Source organism: Panthera uncia (assembly GCF_023721935.1).
Source record: "Panthera uncia isolate 11264 chromosome A1 unlocalized genomic scaffold, Puncia_PCG_1.0 HiC_scaffold_17, whole genome shotgun sequence".
In the NCBI taxonomy this organism is placed as follows: Eukaryota; Metazoa; Chordata; class Mammalia; order Carnivora; family Felidae; genus Panthera; species Panthera uncia.
The window spans coordinates 73,439,217-73,461,852 of record NW_026057577.1 but is presented as its reverse complement, the minus strand read 5'-3'; the positions used below and the strand labels follow the sequence as shown (position 1 = coordinate 73,461,852).

Here is a 22,636-nt window from a genome sequence, read left to right as displayed (position 1 = left end):
CTCCTTCTTAAAATACACACACAGACACCCCTAACATGCTAATTTAGAAAGACAAAATCAACAATGTATCATCATTGCTAAAGCTAGAAATATTTTATCCCATCACTTTTTGAACATTACCATAGCAAAGAATTTCCTCCTTTTAACCACTGGGTGTCCCCTGAACTATGTTTTTAGCATTCAGGCCGATACCACTCCACCTAACATGTATCTCTGCAAACTCTTGTCCCTATAGCTGGTCCTAAGAACCTTCATTATCTTATAAATGCACTATTTTAAAATCCATTAGTCATTCAGCTTCCTATTTAGCTTTCATTATTCAGTGGAATAGATGCTTGGTTTCAGATTTTCCAGAGTCTACCCATCTTTTAAGAAAGCACAAAAAAAGCCAGTCACAAAATTACATTCAATGAAGCAATGGTTAACCCAAGTACTAAGTGAAACCAAAATTGGAATGTGAATATAAAAGTACTTGAACTATCAATTTCCTATAAAAGAAATGTTTTTCTTCAAAGTTGCATCTGCAGATTTCAGAGTGCTATATCTCTGGAATGTACTTAAGTCCAAAAATTCTGCTCTTGAGCTCCAATTAGACTATGTAGGAATGGACTGACTTAATTTACAAAAGAAAGAATCCAGGGATGCTAACCTTAATGTAAATAACCAACCAAAAAGCCTGATGTCCTAATGATTAAGATAAACATATGTTTAGAATTCACTCCTGAGTTCTTTCCAAATATTGTCTTTCTTACTTATACTACTCAATTAACAAGTGAATCTATTTACCTATAAACAACTGGCAAACAATCCAAGAAATCTGTAACATGTGATGCATCTAGGCCACACTTAACTCTTTTTGTATAAGTGAACACTGATTTCAACTTTTTTTGCTTTACTGATGTTCATTACATAAATCCATGTACATTGAAGAGTCATCAGTGCAGAATCTCCACTTACTCAGCACCCTCCCAATCATAAAAGAGACAGCTCCAACAATATCCCCATCTCCAATCCAGGGTCTTTCCACAGCCCCCATAATTCTGCAATTACCAGCCTAGACCCTTTTTCCAGTCTTCCCATTAATGACACTGCAACACCCAGGTCCCCCTACCTATTAATTGCTTTTTCTTTGACCTGTTCACTGATTTCTCCTTCCTACCCCCCTTCCCCCCCAACACAGGCATTTATCAACATCTGCTTTTGGTTTCTCTCCTCTTTTTCTGGACACTCTTTTCTTCAATGATTTCAAACAAGAATTTTGGCACTGAGGGTTAGAAAGGAAGATAAAATGGGAGCTTGAGCAATTTCAAAGGATATATTTTGAAACAGTTTATGATGAAGAAGACTGAACTAATATGTAATCTAAAGGAATCATTAAACAAAGAGGAAAAGAGAGAAGGAATAGCTCCCTAGACAAGGTCCTATGAAAATTAGAGAAAAACACGGTTAGTACTTGCTCCAACCAAAGGCACCCACATGATTCAATGACTCTTAGAAACTTCAGCACTCTTAATGTGCTTCAGTCACGCTATCTCCAGAACATGACAGAGAACAGTAGGTCCAAGGGCCAGGGTGGAAAGATTATCTACAAAGAAAAAAAAAGAAAGAAAGAAAAAGAAAGAAAGAAAGAAAGAAAGAAAGAAAGAGAGGGAGGAAGGAAGGAAGGAAGGAAAGAGAAAACAAGAAACAAATGCTTATGTGTGCCAAGCACTGTGCTATGCACTCTATAAGAATTATCTTGGGGCACCTGGGTGGCTCAGTTGGTTAAGCTCCTGACTCTTGATTTTGGCTCAGATTATGATCTCACAGGAGTGAGACTGAGCCCTGTGGTGGGCTCCCCACTAGGCGTGGAGCCTGCTTGGGATTCTCTCTCTCTCTTTCTCCCTCTGCCCCTCCCCTGCTTACACACTCTCTCTCTCTTAAAAAAAAAATAATAATAATAATTAAAAAAAAAAAGAATTATTTCAGTGTAACTCAAAATGTACTCAGAAGACCAGTGACATAAGAGTCACCTGAAGTAATTGGTAAAAAAAACCAAAAATTAGGAATAGAGTTTTTAAAAATTTTTTATGATACTAACACACTGCTCTATACATTTACTAAGCATTCTGTAATAATGCTGACTGAAACATAAAAGACTTGATGACATCAACTTTCCTTTAGGTTTTGCTTTCACAAATGAACTGTTTTTAAAATAATAAAATAAATATAAAATAAAATATAAAATAATAAAATATATAAAATATAATATATAATATATATTATTATATATAATATATATTACAAAATATAATATATAAAATTTAAAATAAAAATAAGCTATGATGCACATTTTTGTATGATAAAATGTTGCTGACTTTATGACAAGAATCATACATTTGCAGCCCTCAGATGAAACTGGTTATTTTGCTATGAGCATGATTTCAGGTTATTGTCCCTTTTCAATCAGTCACGCCATTATCTTTGAGAAGCTAATAAAATCTAAAGAGAAGAATGAAAACAAACATATAATTTAAAACAGTATATTTCAGGAATAATATTTAATCAATTGTCCATCAGGTTTCCAGGACTTATGATTTACTCTGAAGCCAGTAAATTTACCTTCCATTCAATTCCTTTGATATTTTGTTAACATTTGATTGCAATTCCATATGCTATAAGGTACAACTTTTCAGAGACAATTTTTGTGAGACCTAAGGTCTTCGATAATTAGGCTCATAAATTCAAAGCACAATAATGAAAGGCATACTATCACTATATGATACAATGTTGATACATTTATGTGCCCACTTATAAAGGCAAAGTACTTACTGTTTTTTACTAGCCTTTCCCTATCCAATGACATAACAATTTGTATATCACAGATGCTTGATTTAAAAGCACGTTATTTTCATATTATTTATTAAAAGTGTATCCTTAGCTTCTGATAAAACAATTCATTGAATGATGATGCATAAGGTCTCTACTTTATAGCTATTGGCATATGTTCTGGGTGCTACATATAGTATGGTGTTGTTTTTTAAACAAAACAGCTACTAAGCTTAATTAACTACCAAACTTTCTTCCTTTTTTAATGGGAAAGGCTCTGCAATATATAATAGACAAAAGATTTTGCATCCTGTCCCATCCCATAGTTAGAAATCAATAAGATAATGATTTTTATTGCCATGAGGGCTAAACCAAAATAAAAGCAATAATTAAATAAGACATTCCCAGGAAAAAAATTAATAAAGAGAAACAGATAAATACATACATCCTGGCAATTTTTTTTAAATTGTAAGGACAACAACAAAATTGTATATGCACTAAGACAGGAAAAACAGAATTTCTAAAAATAAGTTAAAATTAGGCTTCCCCACACATCTCTACAGCACAGAAAGCCAGACAATCTTGGAGCAACATGTATAGAATTTTGAGGGAACAGAATTGCTCACCAAGGATGTTGTACAATTTTGTATTTATTTCTTGTGTGAAGCCAGCACAAAAGCATGTTCAGAAAATCACCATTCGTGCTCCCTCCCTGAAAAAATTATGTTTAAAAATATTCCAGTCAATGAAGACATGAATTGAAATTTAGAACTAAAAACGAAAATGAGGAAACTGCAGTCCAAAAGAATTTCTGGAGCTTCCCTTAGAGAGTTTTTAACCTGCCAAATCAGCCACGCAGTTGGATTCTGGGCTGGCTGCTGGAGTATGGCTCTCCCACTGAGCCAGGTAGGATTGAGCTCGGGGCACTTTGACTTTGCCTCTTTCTTGGCACTGGGACATGAGCTTGTGCAGCCACAGTCAACTCCCCACAATTATCATGGATTTTTTTGTCATGACCGATAATCCCTTAAAACAATATATGCTGTACTACTCTTCCAGAATTTGCTAACAACAGCTAAATCACTTGCTTGTGAGAACACTGTCCCCGAAGACTTTTTAAAGGTGTTGCTCCCTCAAAAACATAGCACTACATAAAGACTAGGTTAAATGCCCTAATAAAATGCCAAGATACCTGAATAATGATTTTCTTAAAACCTACACGATGACGACTCTTTTTAACTAGAAAAATTGATCTCTCACAAAGCACATTATTTATCCTTTTCTAGGCCCTACTAATGATTTTCGTTGTCATCTCTGCTTAAACATAATATATACACAGAGAAAAATCATGTAGGGATATACGCCAAGATGGAAGTAGTGGCCATGTCTGTAGGTGCTAGAATGGTAGATGATGGTATTTTTTCTTTAAAGTCTTCACTATTTTCTTGGAGCATCTGGGTGGATTAGTCATTTAAGTGTCTGCTCTAGACCTCGGCTCAGGTCATAACCTCATGGTTTGTGAGTTTAAGCTCCACACTGGGGTCCATGCTCAAAGTGGGGAGGCTGTTTGGGGTTCTCTCTCTCCCTCCCTCTCTCTGTTCCTCCCCTGCTCATGTGCTCTTTCTCTTGGAATAAATAAACTTAAAAAAATCCTCTTCAGTATTTTCTCAATTTTCTTCAATGATTATGTTTTAGCTGTATTAAAAAGTGGCTAAAATCAGCAAATCATATATTAAGTATGAACATGCAACATTATCACATTAATTTAAGAATACACAGAAAATTTTATACCAATACTTATAAATAAGTGGTAGACTACGTGACACTGTTTTTCACAAGTACACATTGTCTTTGTGATTAAAAAAAAGACTAATTTCATTAAGAGGAAAAGTGTAAAAAATGCTGGGAGTCATTTAATACTTTATGCATTTTAGAAGGAGGAAAGGTAAATACTGAGAAAAGAATCCCACATATCTTTTCCTCTAAGGCACGATTTCTATCCTGTTTATAGCTCCCTTTGTACCCATAAAAATATATCTATTATTAAATTTGGGTTCTTATAATTGGCTCTAAAAGATTGTGCCCATCTTATGCTTTAAATTCCATTCCTCAGGCCTTCACTGACATATGTTGCGCAAATGATCATACTCTCCCAGTGTGGCCAGATGTGTTAGTCAAATACTATACATAGATTTGACTGCAGGTTTGGAAAGGCTTCTTTGTTCCAGTGTTTTTAAAGGGGCTGATGTTAAGTTTTCCCATTTTTCCTTTTCCTGCTCTAGTCATTTTACCTTTGGTTAATTAATGCATGCAACTTTTAGTTTTGTACCTCCTTTACATCTGAGGAGCTCTTAGCCAGTTCATAATGACTGGTATAAAGAAGTAAGTGAATATGTTCTAGACACTTACTCTAGTCCAGTCTCAAGCATCTGTATTGGAAACGCAACACAACAAATGATTTTTTGGTTGTAAGATTCTGTTAAAATTGCTGCCAACTTCTTAGGATAACTTAGTGGCTATGTAGGGGTCAAATTCCAACCAAGTAAAAACCATTTATGATTGCAGGAGAGAAAGAGCTCTAAAATTCACACAGAGCATTCATCCCTAGGTATTTTTACATATGACAATATAACAGTGGTTCTTACCTAACCCTAATCATTTTGCTCCTGGTTATATCTTCCCAAAGTCCTCCTATGTACCCTTTTTCTTGCACCTCCAAATAAAATGCATCAAAGTGATAAAGGGAGAAAGAAAACAAATGCAGAGAAGTATCCTTAAGCATAGAAAGCACACTTTTAAACTGACTTTGTTTCAAAGGCCTGGGTTTGTCTGTAGAAGCCTAGCCTACATGTTTGCATATGCTTAGGGACATGTTGTTTAACCTCTGGAAGTATATACCAGTCTGAAAATGGATTACCAAAACCCAAACTAAGCTTCTGGATTTCACTTCTTGTTCAAAAGAGCAGTGGTAAGAAAATATTTGGGAGAAAGGATTAGTTTGAGGAAATCTTTCTCTGGTAATTTTGAGAAGGAAAGAGAATGGTAACCAATCATGGATGGTAGGCAGGATAGATAACATATCCAAATCGCACATGGTGTTATAACTGAATACAAAGGCTAAAATAATGCCTAATACTAGATAGTTTCCTTGAATTGTCTCCAGGCCCACAATATCTCACCAATGACTTATCTGTATGTAACATAAAGAATTAGAGATTCCCTGGAGACATATCATATTGGAAATATATCTTGACTACCAAGTCATCCCAACTCACAGGTCTGTCTACCCTATCAAACAGATATGGACTGAATTTGGTGGGATAATAAACAATCTTCAGTCTCAGACCATATGAATTACTACAGTGATTTATGCCAAAGGAGCAAGGAAAAGCCTCCGTCCTCTCTTCAGTTCTGCTGGCGGGGACAGAGCACAACAGATCAGTATGTCTAGGCTCAGCACAAGAAGAGCTATAAACCTGAATTTCTCAGAAGTGTTTTGAAACAATGTCAGAATTCCTTGAATTGTTGATAAAGAGAAGAAAAATCCCTTCTTCCTTTTCTTGAGATAGAAGTTCAGCCTTTTGGTTTCGAATTTAAAGTATAGTCTGCCTCTACTAACACAGAAATCACGAATTGTCCCCTAGCTACATTTTAAGAGGGCTCCTTATTAGTTTTCTCAAGCCCCTTATAAATATGGGAATAAGGTACTTTATAGTCAAGGTGTTACATATAAAACAACCCTAATACTGTGCTAGCAGATGTTGTCTAAACCAACAATGCCTGTACATTCAAGATGTAATATTTAAGCTCTCAAGTAATAACATATTTAGTGAGAATACTCCTATAAGACCTAGTCTACTATTCACTTGACCACATTAGAAAAGATTTCCCTTTTCAAGTAAATAGGTTACTCTTAATTAATATTAATAGAGAATAACATCCAAAATCATTATTTCCTAGTATGGAGAATAAAGAAGCACTAATGTTTTCAGATAGGAAATCATTTAATAGATATCTTACCTGGGAAGGTACTTAAAAGGTAGGGTAGATAAGGGAACTTAATGACACTCTGTAGTAATTATCATGCTAGTAAAGGGAGAAAATGTGGTTTTTCATAAGGGAATTTATTTTTTAACAATTTAACAAAGAAACAGGATAAAATCTAAATAAATGTTTACTCTTATTGTTTAATTTTAAAGAAACAGTTGCCCTCCATGGCAAACTTCATTACAAATCTGCTCATTAATAATCTAAATTATATTTTCAAGGATATTAGTAAGACAATGACAGTAGAAAGTAGAGCGAACCTTAGTGCAGAATCCATAGCAGTTTCTATTCATAACAATCTCTTCCTATATTGGATATATTGAAACATATTAAATATTTCAAAACTGCAGGAAGAAGAGGAGCAAAATTTTTGAAACCATGTTGCTAACATAGAGAAAAATATAATGATCACTGTATGCTTTCTGGTTTTCCATGTACCATTTAGGACTTGGCTGTTTTACCAAATGGAAATGACAGTGACAATTCCTATCAAATGAAGATGAGCGTATCTATTGAGATCTAAAATGTAAAAAGTAGCAAAAGGGAGGCACATCCAGTGCCCTTTGGAAGGACAGCACATTCACAGGTCCCTTCTCCATGGAGAAGTTGACCAGTGTTGAAAGGCCACATAATGGTGTGTCATTCAGTAGAAGGAGAAATTCACAAGCTCAAAAACAACCATCTCAAAGTGGAAAGATTTGGTGTTACTAGTGTTTCCATACAATTGAGCCAAATAAAATAGACCTTCTCTTTTCCTTTTATTTATGAACCTGAATAACAGATTAATCTAGGCTATCACTGTTCTTCTTTCATAGTGTATTCTCATGAAAAAAGATTTCCTTTTCCACTAGAACATTTGGTTTCCTTCTCTAAATCTGCCATGTTCACCAACAAAGCATTTAAGGTTCAGCAATTCCTATAGGGAAAATACCTTCAATAACTGGTTCTAGTTCTAAATAGAAACAATTTCTAAAGATTCTTTGCCCAGGAAAAGAATTCTTATTAATTCTTCTTATTAATTTGTAATGATTTTCACTTACATTCTTGAATCAAATCTTAATTCAGATTAAATCTGCCAAAATTCCAGTAGGAACTCTTTGCAACCTCATTATCTGTGTCAAGATAGAATTCACAATTAAAAGCAAGAGAAAAGCAAAGCCCAGTACTGCAGAAATTACCTCATCTGATCCTTTCTTTTCTCCTGACTTTGAAGGTGATCCACTGGTTTTTTCACCGGCATGCTATAAAAACATAAAAAGGAAGAAAGATAATGTTTAAAATAAGGAGGTGTTACAAGATAATGTAATAGTGACTTTACTCCTGAAGGGCTAAATATGTATACTGTACAAACAAGGACCCCTTTAATCTTCCTTCTGAAAATGTTGATAATTCCACACTGACATGGGTGGCTTTCAAAAATCAAGAGAAGCTACAGACATTCATTTGGGATGTAGAAAGTCAGTCTATAATTAACCAGACATAGATCTGATGGTGATTCTAAGGCGGCATCTCGTCTCCTACAAAATGCCTCACTTAATTTTAAAGCCCAAATTGCCAGTGTGGGAGACATGTGGTTCCTCATGGAGATGTGATGTCTAAGGACCATGTTGAGTCTAAAACCATACTTAAGCCTCAGTTCAGCATGGGCTCGACGGACGACCATAGCTTCCAAATCTACCATCACTTCTGATGGTTCTTGGGAATTACCCAGAGTTCTTCTATCTGAGTACTCACAAATGCAGGAAGATAAACCCTGAAGGATAAAGACCACACCTGCAACTTCTATTTATTATGGCTTTGGAATTTCATTATGTCCAGACACAGAATTATTTTTCTCACCAGGACAAATGAATGAAATGAATGAAATGAATTTCCCTTTTCTCACCAGAACAAATGAATGAAAATAAGTATTTTTATGTGTTACATAAAACTTTCAAGTAGCTTACAGCCTCATTTGTTTTGATAATAACATAAAATAAGCCATAAAATTTATTGGATTTTTTTGAGAAATAAAAAACAAACAAACAAACATATGTTCCTGAAAAGGGTTACAAAGAATTGTTTCACTTCTTGTACATTGTGGGATATGCAAGAAAGTGGGGGAAAAGAACCTCACTAAATATAAGAAAATAAAAGCTTACCATTGGGTTCAATCCTGACCACCTTCAGTTAAACCAAAATATAAAACCCCATGACAGTCCCTAGAGCAGAATCATAACCTGAATATGTAAGTCAATGAAATTATTTGAAGAAGAGTGGCAGCAACAGTAATATTAATGTTAATAATTTATATTATATTATGTATAATAATTAATAATTTATATATTTTTTATTTTTTTAATTTTTTTTTTTAACGTTTATTTATTTTTGAGACAGAGAGAGACAGAGCATGAACGGGGGAGGGTCAGAGAGAGAGGGAGACACAGAATCCAAAACAGGCTCCAGGCTCTGAGCTGTCAGCACAGAGCCCAACGCGGGGCTCGAACTCACGGACCGCGAGATCATGACCTGAGCCGAAGTCGGCTGCTTAACCGACTGAGCCACCCAGGCGCCCCTATATTTTTTATTATCTACTTTAACACACACTCTTATTTCATACAAAATAGAAGCTCATGTGATTTTTGGTATACGAAAAACTAAGAATAAGAAGAATTCAGTGAGCTTTTCACAAGGACCCATAACCAGTAAATGGGAAAAGTTTGCAAAGCAGCTTTTCTGACTTACAATATATTGCTTGTCACTATACCATGCTAAATAGAATAAGGTAATATTTCCTTTAGTCATATCAACATATATTTTAATGTTTTAAAAGGCCCAAGAAATATCAGACACATGGAAGAAATCTTGCATTAAGTGTTCTCTGTACACAGGGCACCTGGGTGGCTCAGTCAGTTAAGCGCCCAACATCAGCTCAGGTCACTATCTCACAGTCTGTGATTTCAAGCCCTGTGTTGGGCTCTGTGCTGACAGCTTAGAGCCTGGAGCCTGCTTTGGATTCTGTGTCTCCCTCTCTCTTTGTCCTTCCCCCACTTGTTTTCTCTCTCTCTCTCTCTCTCTCTCTCTCTCAAAAATAAATAAACATTAAAGAAAAGAGTTTTTGTATGAAAAACTAGGAGTAAATCACTTTCTTGTGTGGAAAATTCTCCCCAAAATGTAGCACCATCATGGATCAGGGGGTGGAATCCACTGAAAAGCAGCCAGCCTGCAAGAGCTTGGTGAATGAAGCCCTGTTTCACCATGATGTCCTAGTCTAGTGTTTGTCTATCTACAGTTGAGGGCAATCAGTATTGAGTAGTTAATGAATCTTGGGAGAAAAAACATCTAAAAGCCCACATATATATCAATGCTAAATGGTAAATGACAAGTTTTAGAAGATTCCTGAAGGCCTGACTAGAGGGAAGAATCATTCACCATTTGCAGATAGAATTTAAGAGGGATAGATCTATAATGAAAGATTTACCCAATTTGTCTCCTTCCAGAATTGGTAAATCCAGTGTTTTACTGAACGTGCTGCATGCATCATTTACTCTTCAAGAGGTATTAGTATTCTACTTCACAAACAAAAAAACTTAAAGAGTCAGTTGCTTTTGTCTGGTAGAAGTCTCCATGCTCTCCTCAAGGACCCCTCTGCTTCCTGCTCATGTGGCAAATATATATTATGATATGTTACCCTACAGTAAATGTTCAGATAGCCCTTTGTCTCTAAATTTTAGGTATATAGATGTTTTTCCTTAAATTTTTTTAAAGGGTCCCTGGCTGGCTCAGTCCATAGAGCATGTGATTCTTGATCTCAGGGTTATGAGTTCATTGGGCATAGAAATTACTTTAAAAAAAAAAACAAAAAACAAACAAACAAAAAAAAGGGAATGCAAATAAGTAAATATAAGAAAAAGTTTTAAAAAGTCATTTTCTGGGGGTGTTTCAAAATTTCATTCTTCTGGATTAATCAACACTATCAATCACTTGTTTCCATTTAAACACTCAAAATTCTACAAATTATGTAGGCTCCAAATACTTTGGGAGTGGTATATGTTATGAATACTTTTTCAAATGCTCAGTTATAAGGACAACTTACAAAAATTATGTTCTATAAGAACTGGTATTTCATGACTTCAAAAGAAGTATTTGCTGTCAGTAGGAAGCCTTTTTTTTTTTTTTTTTTACAATACACAGAAGTATACTGACATAAAAAACACAATCAAATGGCAATATTTTTAAGGAACTTTATGGATTATATTTTCCCAGTTTCTTTGTTTTCTTTTTAACCCCACTTTTTAGTATATATTTTTTCTTTTTTTTAAGTTGATTTATTTATTTTGAAAGAGACAGAGACAACATCAGTGTGGAGGGGCGAAGAGAGAGAAGGAGAGAAAGAATCCCAAGCAGGCTCCGTGCTGTCAGCATAAAGCGTGACATGGGGCTTGAACCCACGAAACTGGGAGATCATGACACTAGCCAAAACCGAGAGACGGATGCTTAATGGACTGAGCCACCCAGGCACCCCTACTGTAAATTTTTTCTAACAGAAAGAAAAGTTAAAAGAATAATACAATGAGTGCCAATATTCTTACTACTAGATCTATGACTATTAACATTGTTCCTATATTTTGCAATATTTGCATATATTACAAACAGATCTATCTACCTGGATTTGTATATGTACCTGATTTGAGAGTAAATTGCGGATATCCTGAAACTTTATCCATAAGCATTTCACTAAGCATCTCCTTAAACTGAAGAATTTTCCCCAAGTAAATCCAATATCATTGTTACTCCAAGAGAATTAACAAAAATTACCTAACATCATTTAATTTCTAGTAAATACAAACCTTATGAATGAACCATTTCTCTGATCATTCCTTGGGGCTTATTGAATATTCATCAGTCTATTAATGATGTAAAATCAGTTATATCTTTTCACTGTGAGATATTCAAAGTGCCTGATTTTTTATGTTTATTTTATTTTTTTTTAATTTTAGAGAGGAAAGCAACAGTGGCGCAAAGAGATAGAGGAAGAGAGAGAGAAAATCTCAAGCAGTTTGCATGTTCAATGAAGACCCAATACAGGGGCGGATCCCAAGACCCTGGGATCATGGCCTAAGCCTGAACTCAAGAGTTGGACACTCAACAGACTGAGCCACCCAGGTGCCCCTAATTTTTTTTTTTTTTTAACATGAACATAGTTAACACACAAAGTGCCTCATTATTTAATCCATGGCATAACTGAGCACTTCCTACACAACTGAGCTGGTAGAATGAAATATGTCAGATTCAATCCAGCATAGGAACCTACCTGCAGCAAGGTCTTTCTAAGAGGGAAGAGAGAAGGTTTTGTCCACTACCTCACGCAGTAGGTGAGAGAAACACGGAGAAGGGAAGTACTGACAGGTCTGGAATGAGAACTGAAACCACAAAACTGATAAATCCAGGGAGGACTTTTCTATATGAGGAGAAGGAAAAGAACATGTTCTAAGCACGTACTTACTCTGTGGCTAGCCCATTGCTAGCCATTTCCCCTAAGCGATCCCCTGCACTCCCCTCAGCAACTCCAGAGGTATACACTGTCACCTCATTTTATGGATAAAGAAATAGACAATCTGAAAGGTGAAGTCCTCCTCCATCATACCACATATCCAGATTATAGTCTATCGCCCAGAGACTGTGCTACTCTGGATCTAGTGAAAAGCTAGGTGAGATCTTAAGACCCACATCAACAAAGTCTCAATCCAATGCTCTGAAATGAAAACAACAAACCAAAACAGAACTTCCCTATTCTGAAAGTGGTTTGCTTTATAAAATGGATCAAACAGGCCAGTATGTAAATTCAGTCCTGTATTAGGAGCTGGAGGCCAAAGACAGGAAGAGCAGGATGCCAACTCTCATGCAGTAGAAATTCACTGGGAGAACAAAGCTGCAGAAGATAGGACACTCAGGGAGTTAGGATGAAAGAGGTGGTATGTGCAGCAGGAGTTGAGAAGCAGGGAGAAAGCAGATAAGGGACTTCACTGTCTTCCCCCCAAAAGGAATAATTTTCCAAACTGTTTTCACCCCCATGGATCACTGCGTATTTGGCAAGTACAGCGGTCCTCTATCCTCATTGGAGGGTACAGCATTTATAGGCTTAAAATCTTCAGCCATAGCAAAGCCAAAACCTGTCCAGAAATCAACAAGATCCAGGAGCAGTAAGGCTGGCAGCCTGTGGGCTCACCCCAGTGAGGATGTGTGCTAGTGAGCATCTGGGCACCCTCCCTATGCTGCCCACATACACTCTGACAGACACACAGTCAAGGGCATACATAATGGAGAAGAAAATAAGGGCAAACTTATACACATACATAAAGGAAGAAGGAAGATAGAAAAAATCGGAGCTTCTGCAAATGCAAACCCAGGTGAGAGTGCCCAATGCTAGTGTGCTTCTGAAATGTTTTTGCTTTAATTTGAAAAACAAAAAAAACAAAAACAAAAACAAAACAAAAAAAAGACAAAGTTTTCTTTTAGGGTGACAAAAACATTCTAAAATTAAATTGAAGTGATTCTTGTACCACTCTGTGAATATACTTAAAAATACTGAGTTGTAGGTTTTAATGGATGAATTTATGGTTTGTGAATTATACCTGAATAAAATTGTTTTAAAAAACAGTAAAGGTTATTTGAAAACAACTGGAAAGTTTGTCTTTTTCTACTTGGAGGCAAGGCCATACAGATCAATATTTGCAGGTCCAGTGATAGCTGTAGACAAATCATGAAGCAATAAGAGGTTATCTTGATGCCCTCTGGACTTCCCTCCTACTCAGAGCTCAGCTCTCTCACTGCACTACCATTGCATATGGTAAGAAAAGCTTGTTTTCAGGCCCTTCAGAGGATCAGAAAGCCTTCATTTAGTAGTGGGTCTCATCCTTCAGTGTGGGTCACAAGCACCTGGGACACTTGGAAACATTCATGCCAGAGTGCAGGAAATTAATTTGTCTATAGTGGGGCCAGAGCACAGATATATTTCTCTAAAATTTCCTAGCTGATCTGAATATGCAGCTAGGATTCGAGACCACTGGTTTTGAGAGGAGATTTGTGGACACCATGACAGGAAGCAGACGGTTCTGCTCTTCAAATCACCCCACTGAGTTGGCACCCATGGGGAGCTTCCCCTGGTCACGAAGGTTGGGGCAGCTCTGGGGCTCTGATTGGTCAACGAAGGAGCGCAGTGCCCTGTGTTCACACCAGCCTTCCTGACTAATTCTGAGCCTTGCCCTGTTTATGGTACATTGTACCTTCGTATCTGCACATTAGTCTCTATTTTCTTAGTAAAACAAACAAATTAGCCCCTTATTTGATACTCTCTTGCTTACTGATTCCTTCATAAATGTCTATTTTGCCTTCCCAACCAGATGGTAAACTATATTCTTATTTTTCTGGTCCTGTGGTAGGGGTGTGACAAATAATTCTTGATTGAATGAATGTATTTCCAAAGAGCTCTAAATATTCCCTGAGAAGTATTTTTGCTCTGTTCAGGTTAATAAACTAGACAAAAGAGAAAGAAGCCCCACCCCACCCCCCAAAAATATCTTGAAAAATTAACAATGTATAAATTGATATTTCTTGCAAAATCCCTTAAAATCCATTCTTGTATGTATTCTGCTTGCTAAAACAAGCAGAAGGACCAAGATGTAAAGCTGGTTTTGCTTTAAAACCATCTCCCTGGAGCAATGCTAGACTTATTTGCCCTTAGGTGAATTCCTTGCCCAGAATTCCTTGCTCCCACTGCTCCTGCTCTCCCTGCTACCTCTACCAGGGATATTTGGGATGAAAGGCCTCAGGCTTGGGAGGCAGGGGTAGGAGACTGGAAGTGGTAAGTGGTATTTCCTCCTCCTTTCTGCCTCTGGGAGCCTCTGTAGTAATGTTTCCTGCAGAATCAGCCAGCTGCGGTTCCAGTTTGCCCAGGGCAATCCAGCTCCCCCCCAGTCTGCCCTGCCTAGAAATGATAGCAGCTTCCTGAAATTTCTAATCTCTGGGTGGCTTCACCCTCCCCAGTTGGCTTCCCAGACTCTTCTGTTACCTGGGTAACCAGTTCCCTGCATTCCATTCTCTGACAAACTCTGATGGGACAGAAGAAGTGTGAATGTGAAAGGCTCTGTGATCCTGGGCAAAATAATTTAACCTTTTTGTTTTCTACTTATAAAATGAAGCTAATAGTACTTGGCCCACGGGCTGACATATTTCTCAAACAAGTTGATGTTAATGAGGAGCCTGGCCCATTGCCTAGTTCCTTTTAGAATACAGTAACAGTTATTCCACTCCCTTGTTTTTCTCTGGCAACAACCTGATTGTACTGAATTATGAAATAGTAAAATGAATAAGAGACATAAGCAAAGGTTTAAAGGTTTCATTTTCTAAGGCTGTAAATGTTAGAGCAGAGAATTTAGTCTTCTATTTTTCATAAGTATAAAGTAACCAGGTTCATCTGATATATTTATATTTAGTATTTTGTCTCTTATGGTTGTATATTAATCTCACATTTCTATATTATATCTATGGAAACAAAGTACACAGGGAATAGAGAATTCATTTTCCAAATAATCTACACCAAGTCAGTCACAGGCATGATACTTCAATGTGCAATTCCCCATGTTTTAAAATAGTTTGGAAGGAAGAGGTGTGTGTGTGTGTGTGTGTGTGTGTGTGTGTGTGTGTGTTTGGTGTGCTGGTGGGGCTGGGAGCTAAATAAAGGAAGAGTAGCACAATATTACAATTTTTATAATTACTGAAGATGAAGGGGTATATAAACAGTTGACTGTATTATCCTCTCTTATGTGATAAAAAGTTTTGAAGAAGTTAGAATCCTCTTATCTAAAGCATATGTATCTCCCTAGAGTCACCCAAAGGCATTTCACTGGGTTTTCATACTGAAAACTCCAAACTCAAAGAGTAATAGAATAGAGTTTATTTATTGAAAAAGAATCAGTGAGTAGCCACCATGTGCTAAGTGCTATAGGGAGAATAATTACTTAAGAAATATAAGTAAATAAAATGTCTGGCTTTTCATACATATATTCCTGCTCCTCTAAAAACATGTGCTATTAGCTTAATCTTCTTTGGGATTATCATATAAAAGACACATATTAAGGACGCATATTAAGTATGGCTAGAATTCTGAAATCTCAATGTTTCACTTAAACTCCATGTATGCTTTCCCCTACCATTTTAACATTATCATGGATATGCCAAGATGACACTGTTATGGCCACAGCTCTTTCTGTCGGGTTTTCAGAGGTAGCATGAATTTTGAATTTTCTCTAAATCAAAGAAGATGTCACGAAAATTCAATAGTTACTTTGTTGCTTGTGTAGTAGTCATTAGGATGCACTTGTAATTTTTATCTACAAGAAATGCAAGAGAATTGAACTGAATACATACAATGCTATATATTCAAGTGGACATACTTAAGTTGAATGGGGATTTACTTAGTTACTTACTTTTTTAAAGTTTATTTATTTATTTTTATAGAGAGAGCACACAAGCTGGGGAGGGGCAGAGAGAGAGGAAGAGAGAGAATTCCAAGCAGGCTCCATGTTGTCAGCACAGAGTCTGACACGGGGCTTGAACTAACCAACTGTGAGATCATGACCTGAGCCCAAATCAAGAGCCAACGCTTAACCAAATGAGCCACCTAGGCACCCAGAATGGGGATTTATTTTTAATAGTGCTAGAGTTTTCCTTTTTCAAGATAAAAAGAGTTCTGGTGATGATGGTTGCACAAGAATGTAAGTGTACATGGGATGCCTGGCTGGCTCATTTGGGGGAGCATGCTACCTTACATCTCAGAGTTTGAATGCCATGTTGGACATAGAGATTAGTTAAATAAATAAAACCTTAAAAAACATGAATGCACTTAATTCCACTTAACTTTACACTTACAAATGGTTAAGATGGTAAATTTTATGCTGTGTATGTTTCACCTTCAAAAAAAATTAAAAACACTCACAAAGAAAATAAACCTCAAGAAAAAGAATAGAATAAAGATGGGCTTGGGGTACCTGAGTGGCTCAGCCAGTTAAGTGTCTGACTCTTGATTTTGGCTCAAGTCATGATCTCATGGTTCATGAGATCAAGCCCTGTGTTGGTCTCTGCACTGACAGCACAGAGCCTGCTTGTGATTCTCTCTCTCTCTTTCTGCTCCTCCCCCACTCATGCACACACACATATGCACACACACACACACACACACACACACACACACTCTCTCTCTCTCTCTCTCTCTCTCTCTCTCAAAATAAATAAATAAACTTAAAAAAAAAAAAGAGTAAGGATGGGCTGCTCTGAGAAGTCTTGTATTACACCAGACAACCTACTCAGAACTAAATGCCTACCTATTCACCTTAGAATCTCAAATGGCCACCCATATTTCCACCCTCAACAAGCTATAGTACCATTCTTTAAAAAGCACTTGGGGGATATAATTAACTTTCTGGGAAGTGCCAAAACTGATTAAAGAACAATATCATCAGATGTTAGTCCTAAAAGTCCTATCTGCAATGGGAAGCAAACCAATTTAGAAACTGTCAACCAAAAGAGCAAAGTTGTGTCTGATCTCCATTCTCCCCAATACTCTAAAGCCTGTGGACTTTTTGCAGACTCTGTAATTTGCATTCCTTACACCTAAAAGTTATTGCAGTTATGTGGTTTGTCCTGCCATAGAAGGCTTGTGACAGTGTTCCCAGACTGGCCACAATGATGGGGCCTCCCAAATGACTGGGCTCCTTGATCATGCTTCCTTCCACTGGGCTCATGGGTCTAATTAGACTAAGAAACACCTTTAATTAGCATGGCCAAATTGAGTCAACTTATGACACAGAATGTGATTAGTGTCAACCAAATTTATTCTCCATGCTTCATCATTATGATGCTCATCAGATATTCTTCAGCTCTAGCTTTTTAAAGTTTTTTTGTTGTTATTGTTTTTGTTTTTTTATTACAACCACATAATTCTTCAGAAAATAAGATCAATGATTTTGTTGGTATTTGGTGTGGAAATATACATTGTAATGTGTCACTGACTAGCTTAAAGGTGATACTTCCTTAAACAAACATCACAGATACATCTTTTAATTATTTTATCTTATTCTGCCTAAATTTTTAATTTTTAAAGTTAGATCATTCATGGGGTGCTTGGATGGCTCAGTCAGTTGAGCATCTGACTCCTGATTTCAGTTCAGGTCATGATCCCAGGGTCGTGGGATCAAGCCATGCATCAGGCTCCTTGCTGAGTGTGGAGCCTGCTTAAGATAGTCCCTCTCTCTGTCTTTCTGTCTCTCTCTCCCTCTGCCCTCTTCCCCACTTTCACTCTGTCTCTAAAATTAAAAAAAAAAAAGGTCACTCACAATCTTTTGAGTATTTAAAGGATTCTAGTAAAGATATTATTTATAGGATATTTATAGATATTATAGGATTTACCAGGAGCATGATATATATATATATATATATATATATATATATATATACACACACATACACATATATGACATACCTGATAAAAGTACATATATACTATTATATAAAATATATAGTTATATAATATATAATTATTATATAATTATAATAGTATAATATAATATAACATATTATATTATATAGTATGTAATACTATATAATTATGTTACATATTATATTATTATATAATATAATTTTTATTGTATATATGTGAAATATATACATACATTATAAATTGGCTCTATGGACCTTTAGAGGATTTATGGTAAGCTTTTGTGTATTTGTGTGTGTATTTTGCTGAGGGAAAATGGTCTATAGCTTTTCTTTAATTCTCAAAATGGTCTCTGATCACTCCCTTTGTAACCATCAGACAAAATTGGTTAGGAAGCCATGTGTACAGCTATATAGTCCAATACGGTAGCCCTTAGCCACTCATGCCTATTGAGTACCTGAAAAAGTAGCAAGTATGAATTGAGATGTGCTATAAGTATAAAATGCACCCTAGATTTTGAAGAATTAATATAAAAAAGAAGATCTAAAATATCTCAATGATTTGTACATTGATTATATGTTGAAATAATGTTTGCAACACAGTGGGTTAAAGTATATTATTAGCATTAATTTCACCTGTTTTTGCTTTTGCTAATGTAGTTACTTGGAAATTTTTAAATTACATATGTGGCTCACACAACATTTCTATTAGATGGCACACTGCTTTGGTAAGAATCAAAGCTGATCACAGACAGTTTGCTTATTCTAAGAGACAAAAAAAAATTTATAGTAGTTCCAAAATTGGATTATAAGAGATTTTAGCAAAATGTCAGACTATGTCTAAACATAACAGGGTTAAAAGTACTGACTTAAACTATGTCAAATATTCCAGCATAATTTCTTTTAGAGAACCATTAATTTGGAAAGAAAAGTCTGATGTTAACTCTGGAATACTGCCATCCATATTTGCAGATAATACACGTGCATTTTGGTAAGAAACTTAGGACCATGATAGAAGAGAGGATCCTGCAGTCCAGTTATACCACCCCACCCATTCTAGGGGTCCCGAGTGAACATTTTCCCCCTTTCATCCTTATCCTCATTTCACCCACCTCTCACCTTCCAACTTAGACCAACAATGACTCAAAATAAACTTTTGCTTCAGCACATAAATGTTACATTTTAAGAGCCCAGAAAATGTAATGGGAAACATTTACAATGAAATATCTTCAGGGAAACTGTAATTCCCTACCATTAAAAGTAAATGTGTCTGGTACTTTGATCCATGAATCTAATTAGTCCTCACCAACCCTTATTTGGTGCCTATTACAGCCCTTATTTTATAGATGTGGAAAGAGGTTCAGAAAGGTTGACTTGTTGGTCTTCGAGAAACAGAACTACTGTCTTATTCTCTGCTGTGTACTTGGAGGCCAGTACTGGGGTTGGCATATAAATGCTCAATGAATGGCCATTTGGGTGATCAGTGACAGTTTACTGATTCCAATATAAGGTTTCTCTCTAAAGTGTGTCTGATTACAACCTTGCTTTTCCTAATAATACCACATGCTGAGAGGTGTACTAAATTTTTCAAATTTTCACATAAATTAATGGGATATAAATATTTCGATTCTCACCTATCAACACAACTTTTGTGTACTTTTTTGGGAATAAAGTACAGAACACCTATCGCTCTCTCTGTGTCATTCTCCACAAGGGCCTTGATCTCCGTTGCTTTTGCTTCTTGGAGTTGGGGGTTTTCTCCTTGACCCCATCCTGGCTGCCTCTCCTCCTTTGTGTTGGAAAATGTATGTCCAAGAACGTTTCTCTAAAAGTTTTGAGCTTTGCTTACAGGTTAGAAACACTAGATCTAAGCTCTTGAGAGCTGAGTTCATCCAGGAATCCGCATCCAGGGGAGAAATTCTTGCAGCAAGAATTCCTGTCCCATTCAGCTTGTGAGCCGAGTTGAGCCTCGCGCAACTGCTCACATCCATTCGCACGCCCCGACGCGCTCGCGCATACCACAGTAGGGTGAGTCTCGGCCTCTCCCGGAGCCTAACCTAAGTCCTGAGAGGAGGTCCCACCTGGTCCCCACCCCTTCCCCAACAATACTTCGTCCGCAATCCCGGAAAGGCAAAGCAAACACAGTCCCTTCCCGTTCCTGCCCAGGCACGATCGCTCCTATTTACCGTCTTGTACCACCAGCTTGCGAACGCCATGGCGATAACCGGTTTGCTCAGAGCCGTGCGGCGGAGGGCCCGGCGTGCGGTACAGAAGGTGGAGGGTTCTCACTTCGCCTGCTTGGAGAGGACGCGCTCTGAGCTCGGCGAGCCCCGCAGCTGTCAGGGGGGAGGGCAACGGGGCGGTGCCCGATGCAGGCCCCGCCCCGGTCGGCTGGCCCCGCCCCGCCCGATTTGGCTCGAGGCTGGTTAGGGAAGATGTGTTATTTCTCCAGGCAGCCACGCCCTGCAGCCTGGGCTTTAGACGGAAAAGAGGATCCCGCGGTCCAGTTAAACCACCCCACCCACTCTAGGGGTCCCGAGTGAACTTTTTCCTCCTCTCATCCCTATCCTCATTTCACCCACCTCTTACCATCCAACTTTTCCCGGCGCGGGCCAGCCCCTGTTGAGTTCGTGCCACGCCCAGTGCACTTGGCCCCAGTCCGGGAATAACCTGCCACCACCAGCCACCTGCCCAGAGGCGGGCACTGAGCCCCGCGCCCTATTCCGGCCTGGGAGGGGGCGCACGGTGCTGGAGGCCAGACAGGTTACGCCCAGAAGAGGTGTCCCGCGGCTATGGGCCCTGGTCTCCCAGCGCCCAACCCTGTGGTTCCCGCAGGAGCGCCACTCACCTCCTGGGTTTGGCGGGCCGCTGCAGCGCGCCGGGGCCGCGGGGAGGCCGCGGGCTTCTGGCCCGGCTGAGACATAGCAAGGCCGCTGCAAACGCTGCCTTCGCGAGGGCGCAGCGGAGACTAGAAGGGAGGGCCAGGCGGGGAGCTCTGGGAGGGAGGAACGGAGCAGAGGGCCGGCGGGCGCGCCCGTGAGGCAGCTTTTCCGACCCAGCCCTGAGCCCGAGCGGGGGCTCCCCCTCGCACGGCTGGGTCCTCCCCTTCCTGCCCGCAGCTGGCGGCGGCCCCCGCTTTAGCGGTACAAGGCTCCGGGGCTGAAATTTAACACCCTCGGCCCCGTTAGCCTCACCCAGGGATCCTCCCCTCCTCCCAGGACTTTGCTGCTCCCGTGGGTTGCGGGAAGGAGGGGCTGGAGGTCTCAGGGTTCCTCCTTGGACTTGCCCAGACTTAGCTTGCAGTTGTGCAACGGGAGAGCGAGACCCGGGCGTGGCCAGTCTACGCCTCGACCCTTCTTAAAAATCTCCAGAATTAGACCCCTTTTCTGCTATCTGCCCTGGTTTAGTTTGGAGAAGAATTTACCGACTTAAATCCTGGACCGCCTAGACAAGGAAGCGGATCACAAAAACAAATTGGTCTGTGCGTGTGTTTGTGTAGATGTGTGTGTTTGTGTAGGTTGTGTGCGCGCTCCTGTGCATGTTTTATGTCGTCTCTCTTTGGTGGCTTTTTTGGGCAGGGGGGCGCGATTTGAAAGTTTAGAAACGTTTAAGGGTGGGAAGCCCGAGGTTCCAATCCAAACCAAATAGTCCCCAATTTAAACCTCTATAGGCTTTCTGGATCCTGGCTGGGTTTTGTTACCGAGGCTGAAGTGTTTTTTGTCTTTGGCTCATCTTAAACCGCACTTCCTGGTTTGGGCCTGTAAGTGAAATGTAACAAGCCTGTCTAGAAAATGCTCCTCTGCGGAGACTTTGGCCATCGGTTGCTGCGGATTTGTGCTCAGACCTGACAGAAAAAAACCAGTTTCCCAGCAGTGACAATGACACTTTGGGCCTGGGGGTGGCCTCTGTCTGCAGTGTTGTGTTTTAGACAGTTGGAGAGAGAGAAGCCAGATTGTAGGAAAAGATTTGTCATGCTACATTGAGCTTGGCAGGATGAATTCTTGTTTCCCTCTCCTCTCTCATTTTTAGGGATTTTGACTTCTTTTACTGGCTAGCAGGTTTCTTGATGCGGGGAGGAGAGAGGGGTGATTTAAATGGATTTCCTTTTAAACAGTTGTTTACTTATTACCATTTATACCTAGTAGTTCCAACACACAGGCTACCAGCTTAGAATTTATAGGTAAAAATGTAACAACTTCGACAAGGGGTCTATGATTGTCCATTCAAGGAAAATCAATTGATAGTATGAATTACATTCATAATTGGGGAAATATGTCATAAGCCTGAAAAAATGACTTGCAACTAAACA

The 22,636-nt window shown here is 38.5% G+C and overlaps 1 protein-coding gene across 4 annotated transcripts in view; it reads right to left on the bottom strand.

Moving 5' to 3' along the window:
- The window catches only part of CAST (calpastatin), a 108,733-nt gene extending 87,397 nt beyond the window's left edge, over positions 1–21,336 (bottom strand). For 3 of the 4 annotated variants that reach the window (XM_049647626.1, XM_049647632.1, XM_049647633.1), the window contains exons 1-2: positions 21,176–21,336; positions 8,034–8,096 (exon numbers count right to left, since the gene is read on the bottom strand). In XM_049647626.1, coding sequence (XP_049503583.1) covers positions 8,034–8,096; positions 21,176–21,250 — 138 coding nt within the window. In that variant the 5' untranslated portion in view covers positions 21,251–21,336. Of the gene's footprint in view, positions 1–8,033; positions 8,097–20,513; positions 20,734–21,175 lie in introns of those variants that run through there. The other variant, XM_049647631.1, reaches the window with a different exon arrangement.
- Between the last annotated feature and the right edge of the window lie 1,300 nt (positions 21,337–22,636).